The sequence below is a fragment of the Nomascus leucogenys genome, chromosome 4, assembly GCF_006542625.1.
Source record: "Nomascus leucogenys isolate Asia chromosome 4, Asia_NLE_v1, whole genome shotgun sequence".
NCBI classification, from domain to species: Eukaryota; Metazoa; Chordata; class Mammalia; order Primates; family Hylobatidae; genus Nomascus; species Nomascus leucogenys.
In genome coordinates, this window is record NC_044384.1 from 82,329,748 (window position 1) to 82,339,451 (window position 9,704).

The window sequence follows — 9,704 nt, forward strand, 5'->3', positions numbered from 1 at the left end:
GTAGGGTGTTTGCAGTGGCAAGCCAGGTTCAAATGCTGGCTTGCCCCTTAACTAGCCTCTGTGACCCTGAACAAGTTAACTTTGATTTCTAAGTCTCAGGTTTGTTTATGAACAACAACAAACAAAACAGGAAGTGGACCTCATACCTCCTAACATTGTTGAGGATTAAATATTTATACGAAATGTCTGATATAGCCCAGAAAACAGGAGCTCAACTGCAATAATAAATCATAATTTTATAAGCTTCCTTAATTTGTATACTTTTCCTAAGGCTACATCGCCCTCTGCCTGTCCCACTTTTTTCTTCATGAGCAATCTGACCCCTACCCCTACCCCAAGTACAGATGTGACATTCCAAAAAGAACCGAAGGAGAGCTGTGGCTCACGCCTGTAATCCCAGCACTTTGGGAGGCAGAAGCGGGCGGATCATGAGGTCAGGAGATCGAGACCATCCTGGCTAGCACGGTGAAACCCTGTCTCTACTAAAAATACAAAAATACAAAAAATTAGCCGGGCTTGGGGGCGGGCGCCTGTAGCCCCAGCTACTAGGGAGGCTGAGGCAGGAGAATGGTGCGAACCAGGGAGGCGGAGCTGGCAGTGAGCCGAGATTGCGCCACTGCACTCCAGCCTGGGCGACAGAGTGAGACTCCGTCTCAAAAAAAAAAAAAAAGAACTGAAGGAGAGGTATGAAAGCATGCAGGAAGAAGAAACCAGCCAACAACAGTTCAAAGAAATACTTTCATTGCTACCTTTATGTTCCAGAACATACAGTGAGAAGCGATTACACCTCAGGAAAATTCCCAGTGCCCTTGGAGAGAGCTGACATATGCTTTGCCCCATAAAGTCCTGCTTATTTGGCTGGGCAAAGAAAAGGGTAGGAGGCTGGGCATGGTGGCTCATGCCTTTAATCCCAGCACTCTGGAAGGCCAAGGTGGGCGGATCACCTGGGGTCAGGAGTTTGAGGCCAGCCTGGCCAACATGGTGAAACCCTGTCTCTACTAAAAATACAAGAATTAGCTGGGCGTGGTGGCACGTTCCTGTAATCCCAGCTACTCGAGAGGCTGAGTTAAGAGAATCGCTTGAGGCCGGGCACGGTGGCTCAAGCCTGTAATCCCAGCACTTTGGGAGGCTGAGGCGGGTGGATCATGAGGTCTGGAGATCGAGACCATCCTGACTAACATGGTGAAACCCCGTCTCTACTAAAAAATACAAAAAATTAGCCAGGCGTGGTGGGCCGAGATTGCGCCACTGCACTCCAGCCTGGAGGACAGAGCAAGACTCCGTCTCAAAAAAAAAAAAAAAAAAAAAGAATTGCTTGAATCCGGGAGGCAGAGGTTGCAGTGAGCTGAAATTGCGCCACTGCACTCCAGCCTCAGCAACAGAGCAAGACTCTCTCAAAAAAAAAAAAAAAAAAAAAAAAAAAAAAGGCGGCTGGGCGCAGTGGCTCATGCCTACAATCTCAGCACTGCCGGAGGCCAAGTCGGGCGGATCACGAGGTCAGGAGATCTGTCAGGAGATCGAGACCATCCTGGCTAACACGGCGAAACCCCGTCTTTACTAAAAATCAAAAAAATTAGCCGGGCATGGTGATAGGCGCCTGTAGTCCCAGTTACTCGGGAGGCTGAGCCAGGAGAATGGCATGAACCCGGGAGGCTGAGCTTGCAGTGAGCCGAGATTGCGCCACTGCACTCCAGCCTGGGCGACAGAGACTCTGTCTCAAAAAAATAAAAAATTAAAAAAAAAAAAAAAGGGTAGGAACTTTCAGCCTGGGCAGAACCTTTATTCTTGTCACCCAGCAGGGGTGATGAGATGCCACCAACCTTCTGAGCTGCCATCTAAGGATGGCAAGAGCAGCCTAGCATCAGCTCATGCTCCCTTAGATGTTAGTTTTTGGGGCCAAGTACAAAATCTTTGGGTGGCCCTCCACCACTGCTGCTCTGTCTGTCTGCTGTTGGGGAGCCAGGGAGAGGCTGCACCCCTAAAAGGGGTCCCACTTCTGGATCTGGTTTGCTGCGTTTGGCCAGGTCCTCGTTGTGAGCCTTGCGGATGTGGCGGTAGAGGTCCCCTGACTGCGTGTAGCTCCGCAGGCAGTAGCGGCACTCGTAGGGTCGCTCACGTGTGTGCACTGTGGCATGTCGCCGTAGTGTGTAAGAGCATGAGAAGGTCTTCCCACATGTCTTGCAGGTGGGAACATCCTCAGTAAAAACCCCAAAGCTTCCTGGAGCTGCTTCGTACTCAGAAGACAGGTAAAGTGGCTCATGCAGGGATGCGGGTGCAGGCAGGGGTGAGGTCACCAATCCTCGATGATACTGCCCTGCACCTGGCAGCAGATGGTAGGGTAGATGAGGGTCTGTTGGCAAGAAGTGGTCACTTGGCCCCACCTCCTCCAGTCCTGCTGCCCCTGGGTCTTCAAAAGCCTCTGGCTGGGAGGGCTGTCCCCCATACACTGCTCCTCCAGATGGGAATGCTCTCTCAGGACCCTGAGGCTGTTCATCTGACACATCAGTCTCTTCATCAGAGATCACAATAGCTTCAACTTTCACCTGGACCACCTCAGCTTCAGCTGGGGCTGGAGTCTGGGATGGAACTGGAGCTGAGACAGGGGCTGGGGCTGAGGCTGGGGGATAGAAGCCTTGCAGTGGTCCTCCAGGATCCTTTGGTTCCACCACCCTCAGACTCTCAGGACCCACATCAAGAGATGGCAGTGGCTCCAGTGAAACTGTTGGGATGCCAGAAGAGAAGTAGTTTGCAGGAATGGTCTCAGTGGAGCTACTAGGGCTGGCAAGAGAGACATCAGCCACTAGTGGATGAGGTGCCCGCAGATGTGGTGTGTCAACCTCCATGCCAGGCTGTGTAGTGTCAGCCCCACTAGACATTGGTGGCTCATCTGGAGGACGGACAGTAGGTGAGGGAGCGGCAGAGCCTTTCCATTCCCCTTTGCCCCAATGGCCTGATGTCTCAGCAGACGCCAACGAAGGCTGGGGGCCACGGGAAGTACTAGACAAAAACTCCAAACTAGGAGGCTGTGAGTTGGTTTCCTCCTCCTTCTTGGTACTGTCTGCCTCTGCCAGGGCCCGGGCTTGAAGCCGCCGCTTACACACCTTGACGATGTCATTCATGTGCAAGTAGCTGGCAGCTGCCAGCACATCCTCCACAGGGGTATCCCCTCTCAGGGTCAGCTGGCCAGCATACATAAAGTCCAGAAGCAGCCCAAAGGCTGGGGCTGTGACAATTTCATTGTGAATACACACCAGATCCCTCTTGTCCAATTCCCGCTCCTTGTAGAAAAGCTGGAAGAATGGGCTGCAGGAGGCCAGCACAGCCCGATGGGCTAAGAACTGGGTACTACCCACCATCACGGTGCAGTCACAAAGGAAACCCTGGGACCGCTGCTCCCGGAGGCTCTGCAGCAGCTGCTGACTGTGTTCTGGGAACTCCATAGTACCCCAGGAAGGAAAGGGGTCCCAAAAAAGGTCCCCACCAGTGGCTCCCTGAGAAAAAGGGACGGTGAGTTAAGACAGGTAACCTCCCCAGCAACCTTATCAGCCCTTAACTATCACTTGCCACTCCAAAACAATCGCTTAAGTTACTGCCCTTCTTTCTCCTAGGTCACACCCAAAGCTCTCCTATTAGCTCCGCCCACCTCGGCCTAACCTTAGAACAGGCCCCACCCCCGCCCAATAAGCCCTGCCCCCGGAAGTCCCGCCCCTTAGCCACCCTCCGCTTCCTTGATGCCCACCCGGTGGCGTCCAACGGCTCCACGAAGTAGAGATCTTTTTCGCTCCCAGGCCTTGCCAGGCGATGCCTCTACGCCCCACTTCGGGAACTCCCTAAGCATCTCCCTCACGCATTCCAGGGGCTAAGGACTCCCAGGGTGGGAACTAGCGGAGAAAGCTGATCCCTCACCCACCACCGAGCAGCCACAGGGCGAGCTCCGCCCCTTCCCACCTTCTCAGCTTTAATTGGCTTGAGATTGCCCTCCCCTGTCACGGATTGGTCCGCTCTTCACTAACCATCCTCCCTCTAACTGCCGTCTACAATTGGGTGCTCGCCGCCATCGCTTTTACAGTCAGGCGCTGGATTGGGTGGCGCTCCTGTCCTCAACTTTTCCTCCTGGTCCCGCCTTCCTTGCCTCCGAGCCCTCAGGATTGGCTGAGCTTCTCCTACCTAATCCAGCAGGCAGGAGGTACCCGGCTTCGAGTCGCTGAACGCGGCGCTCTCCTGGCGAGGCTGGAGGTCGGGAACCTTACAGTGTCGGACCCCAGCTGACAGCACGCCACTCCCGCTACAGGCTGACGGGGAAAAAGAGAACCAACTAGGTCAGGCGCAGTGCTTCACGCCTCTAATCCCAGGACTCTGGAAGGCCGACGAGGGCGGATCACTTGGGGTCAGGAGTTCGATACCAGCCTGGCCAACATGCTGAAACCCAGTCTCTACTAAAAATACACAAATTAGCAAGTCGTGGGGGCGCCCGCCTGTAATCCCAGCTATTGGGGAGGCTGAAGCAGGAGAATCACTTGAACCTGGGAGGCGGAGGTTGCAGTGAGTCAAGATCGTGCCACTGCACTCCAGCCTGGGCGACAGAGCAAGAGCCTGTCCCCCCACCCCCCTAAAAAAAAGAGAACCAACTGGTGACTGTGGGCAATAGCCACACGTCCCTGAACTGCGTTTGTCTCTTGAAGGTCCCTTACTCTCAAAAATTCTAAGATTTGCCGGGTTCAGTGGCTCACGCCTTTAATCTCAGCAATTTGGGAGGCTGAGACGGGCAGATCACTTGAGGTCCGGAGTTCAAGAGCAGTCTAACCAACATAGTGAAACCCCATCTCTACTAAAAATACAAAAATCAGCTGGGCATGGTGGCGCGTGCCTGAAATCCCAGCACTTTGGGAGTCCGAGGCGGGTGGATCACCTGAGGTCGGGAGTTCGAGACCAGCCTGACCAACATGGAGAAAACCCGTCTCTATTAAAAGTACAAAAATTAGCAGGGTGTGGTGGCGCATGTCTGTAATCTCACCTACTTGGGAGGCTGAGGCAGGAGAATCGCTTGAAATTGGGGGGCGGAGGTTGTAGTGAGCCAAGATCGCGCCATTGCACTCCAGCCTGGGCAACAAGAGTGAAATTCAATCTCAAAAAAAAAAAAAGAATAAATAATAATAAAAATATAAAAATAAGCTTGGCACCTATTATCCCAGCTACTTGGGAGGCTGAGGCAGGAGAATCCGTCTCAAAATATATATATATATGTATATGTTGTAAATAGAGACGGGGGACTCTCTGTGTTGCCCAGGCGGGTCTTGAACTCCTGGGCTCATGTGATCCTCCCAGCTTGGCTTCCCAAAATGCTGAGATTACAGGTGTCAGCCACCAAGCCTGACCTTTTTAATTTTTAATTTAATTTAATTTTCATTTATTTTTCTTTTTTTGCGTCTTGCTGTGTCACCCAGGCTGGAGTGCAGTGGGGTGATCTTGTCTCATTGCAATTCTGACCCCTCAGGTGATCCACCCACTTTGGCCTCCCAAAGTGTTGTGATCACAGGCATGAGCCACCTTGCCTGGCCTCATATATATTTATATTTGTTTGTTTGTTTGTTTTGTTTGTTTTGAGACAGTGTCTCGCTCTGTCGCCCAGGCTGGAGTGCAGTGGCAGGATCTTGGCTCACTGCAAGCTCCGCCTCCCGGGTTCATGCCATTCTCCTGCCTCAGCCTCCCGAGTAGCTGGGACTACAGGCACCGGCCACAAAGCCTGGCTAATTTTTTGTATTTTTAGTAGAGACAGGGTTTCACCGTGTTAGCCAGGATGGTCTCAATCTCCTGACCTCGTGATCCGCCCGCCTTGGCGTCCCAAAGTGCTGGGATTACAGGCGTGCGCCACCACACCTGGCTAATTTTGTATTTCTAGTTGAGACGAGGTTTTCCCATGTCGGTCAGGCTGGTCTCGAACTCCCAACCTCAGGTGATCCGCCCGTCTCGGCCTTCCAAAGTGTTGGGATTACAGGCATCAGCCACCGCCCCCAGCATATATATATATATTTTAAAATAGAGATGGAAAAGTAACTATTTACCAAAAGCAATAAATACGTTGTGAGAATAATGGCATTGTTTTACAGGGGAGTTGGGGGGAGACACTGTTTTTCTCTCCTCTCACACCACCACAACAATCAACAAAGAAGGCTTCTGTGTGACCAAATGTGTTGGTTTTTTCCCCAGTCCACAAGCAAGCAATTCCAGCTGGGTGTCCTCTTGTTTAATGCCAACAGTGTCTACTTGGAGATAACCTCAGATTTCAAAGGTTTAGGGTGCAGATCCCAAGATCGCCCTCCCCACCAGCCCCCCAGTACTAGTTTCTTTTATCTCCTTTTGTTTTCTTTTATTTCTTTTCTTTTCCTTCCTTTTCTCTTTCTTTCTTTCTTTCTTTTTCTTTCTCTCTCTCTCTTTCTTTCTTTCTTTTCTCTCTTTCTTTCCCCGTTTTCTTTTCTTCTGTCTCTCCCGTCTCTCTCTTTCCCCTGCCTCCCTCCCTCCCACCCTTCCTTTTTTTTTTTTTTTTAAATCAAATTATTGTTTACCAGACATGGCCCCTGACTTCTGATGCCAGTCAAAAGCCCCAGGCTGTTTTACCTGTGCCTCTGACTGACCAACTGTAAATCTAGGCCCCCACAACTCTACTTGGGCTTTCGTTAACTTACTAGGGTGGCTCATAGAAATCAGGGAAACACTTACTTACGTTTACTGGTTTATTATAGAGGCTATTTCAAAGGATGCAGATGAAGAGGTGCCTAGGGTGAGGTATGGGGAAGGGATGTGGAGCTTCCGAGCCCTCTTCCGGTGTGCCACCTTCCAGGAACCTCCAGGTGTTCAGCCATGTGGAATCTCTGAACCCAGTCCTTTTGGATTTTTGTGGATGCTTCATTATGTAAGCATGACTGCTGAAACCATTGGCCATTGGTGATCAGCTAAACAGTTCAGCACCCCCTCCACTCCCCAGAAGTTGGGGGTGGGCTGAAAACCCCAACCTTCCAATCATGCCCTGCTCTTTATGGTGACCAGCCCCCATCCGGAAGCTACCTAGGGCCTGCCAGCCATCAGTTAATCATTAGCATACCAAAAAAATCACTTTAGAGATTTAGGAGTTGCATGCCAGAAAATGGGGTCAAAGAAATGTATATTTCACAATATCACACTGTTTCTATAGGAGACAGCTCGATTTTCACATCTGCTTCTATTAGCTATTAGGATATATTGTTTTGATTGAAATACATGAAGAAAAGTTGGTTTCACACAGACATGTAACTAGAAGAGCACTTCACCAATCCCCTGAAAGTTTCTTTTGGGGACCACAATTTGAGAATTGCTGTTCTGAGCTTTCAGGCTCTACATGCACACACTTTGAGGAGCAGACACAACAGTCCTTGTCATTGCTTTGGTGTCTTTTTTATCCAAAGTTTCAGTCTCAGGCAGTAGAGTTTACAGTAGTGAAGAAGGTGACTTTCCCAGGTGTGAGGGCTCACACTTGTAATCCCAACACTTTGGGAGACCAAAGCAAGAGGATCACTTGAGGCCAGAAGTTCAAGACTAGCCTGGTCAACAGAGTAAGACCCACATCTCTGCAAAAAATAAAAAATTACCCGCGCATGGGGACCCATACCTGTAGCTGGGGAATGCAATGAGCACTCCAGCCTGGCAGCCTAGGTGACAGAATGAGACCCTTTCTCAAGAAAAAAAAAAAAAAAAAGGTGGGGCCGGGTGCAGTGGCTCAGGCCCGTAATCCCAGCATTTTGGGAGATTGAGACAGATGGATTACCTAAGGTCAGAAGTTCGAAACCAGCCTGGCCAACATGGTGAAACCCGGTCTCTACTAAAAATACAAAAAAAAAAAAAAAAAAAAAAAAAATTAGCTGGGCGTGGTGGTGGGCACCTGTAATCCCAGCTACTTGGGAGGCTGAGGCAGGAGAATCACTTGAACCTGGGAGGTGGAGGTTGCAGTGAGTCGAGATTGCACTACTGCGTTCCAGCCTAGGCGACAGAATGAGACTCCGATTCAAAAAAAAAAGAAAGAAAGAAAGAAAAAAAGAAAAAAAAAGGAGGCCGGGCGCGGTGGCTCACGCTTGTAATCCCAGCACTTTGGGAGGCCGAGGTGGGCAGATCATGAGGTCAGGAGATCGAGACCACAGTGAAACCCCATCTCTACTAAAAATACAAAAAAATTAGCCAGGCTTGGTGGCGGGCGCCTGTAGTCCCAGCTACTCGGAGAGGCTGAGGCAGGAGAATGGCGTAAACCCGGGAGGCAGAGCTTGCAGTGAGCCGAGATTGTGCCACTGCACTCCAGCCTGGGTGACAGAGCGAGACTCTGTCTCAAAAAAAAAAAAAAGGAACGCAAGCTTTGGAGCAGGTCAGCTATTCATACCCAAATACCGCCCCTTGATCTTTTTCGGGCTCATTTATAAGGTAAGAATAATAGTATCAGTGTCAACCTAAAATAATCCGACAGGTCAGAACCTAATTTAGAGTTTTTTCAAGTGCGAAGTATGAGGATGGAACACCTGGAAACACCAACTCCAGAGGAATGGAGTCAGTGTTGTGAAGTAAGAAAGTTAAGATTTCATTTATATAGGCAAGCACACAGGACTTTTTAGTAGGATTACATTTTTCATGGAAGATTGGTACATAGTTATAGCAATTTGGTTGGCTATAGACAATGTTTCTTTTTGGAAAGAGTACATGTATTTTTTTTTTTCCAATTTTTTTTTATTTGGAGTTTCGCACTGTTGCCTGGGCTGGAGTGCAGTGGCGAGATCTTGCCTAACTGCAACCTCCGCCTCCCGGGTTCAAGAGATTCTTCTGCCTCAGCCTCCTGAGTAGCTGGGATTACAGGCACCTGCCACCATGTCTGGCTAATTTTTTGTATTTTTAGTAGAGATGGGGTTTCACTATGTTGGCCAGGCTAGTCTTGAAATTCTGATCTCGTGATTCGCATATAACTTTTTTTTTTTTTTGAGAGGGAGTCTTGCTCTGTCTCTCAGGCTGGAGTGCAGTGGCGCGATCTAGGCTCATTGCAACCTCCGCCTCCCGGGTTCAAGCAATTCTCCTGCCCCAGCCTCCCGAGTAGCCGAGTAGCCGGGATTACAGGCATGAGCCACCGTGCCCGGTGCATGTAATATTTTTTAACAGAGGATAAAATAGTCATGGATTTCCTGCACTCCAACCTGGGCAACACAGCAAGGCTCTGTCTCAAAAAAATAAAAATAAAAAAGGCCGGGCGCGGTGGCTCACGCCTGTAATCCCAGCACTTTGGGAGGCCAAGGCGGGCGGATCACGAGGTCAGGAGATCGAGACCATCCTGGCTAACACGGTGAAACCCCGTCTCTACTAAAAATACAAAAAATCAGCCGGGCAAGGTGGCGGGCGCCTGTAGTCCCAGCTATGCGGGAGGCTGAGGCAGGAGAATGGCGTGAACCCCAGGGTGCGGAGCCTGCAGTGAGCCGAGATCGCGCCACTGCACTCCAGCCTCGGTGAAAGAGCGAGACTCCTTCTCAAAAATAAAAAACAAGAAAAAGAGTTAATCTATAATCTGAGAAAAGAAGTTGTAAACTATATGTGACTCGCAGTCATATCTCTCTCGAGGCTTAAAGTGTTTTTTGGGATTCCAATAGCTTTTAAAAATATATATATATATATATATATATATATTTTTTTTTTTTTTTTTTTTT

General features: G+C 49.8%; 1 protein-coding gene across 2 annotated transcripts; it reads right to left on the minus strand.

The window, feature by feature from the left end:
* Positions 1 to 707: 707 nt before the first annotated feature.
* On the minus strand, positions 708 to 3,936 carry ZBTB3 (zinc finger and BTB domain containing 3). Of its 2 annotated transcripts, none has more exons than XM_030810991.1 (2): positions 3,907 to 3,930; positions 708 to 3,491 (listed from the first exon to the last, which is right to left on the minus strand). In XM_030810991.1, the coding sequence occupies exon 2, from the start codon at positions 3,438 to 3,440 to the stop codon at positions 1,884 to 1,886; it is 1,557 nt and encodes a 518-aa protein (XP_030666851.1). In that variant the 5' UTR covers positions 3,441 to 3,491; positions 3,907 to 3,930; the 3' UTR covers positions 708 to 1,883. The 2 variants fall into 2 exon arrangements, with proteins under 2 accessions (XP_030666851.1, XP_003274146.1); XM_003274098.4 differs by having other exon boundaries at positions 725 to 3,491; positions 3,740 to 3,936.
* Between the last annotated feature and the right edge of the window lie 5,768 nt (positions 3,937 to 9,704).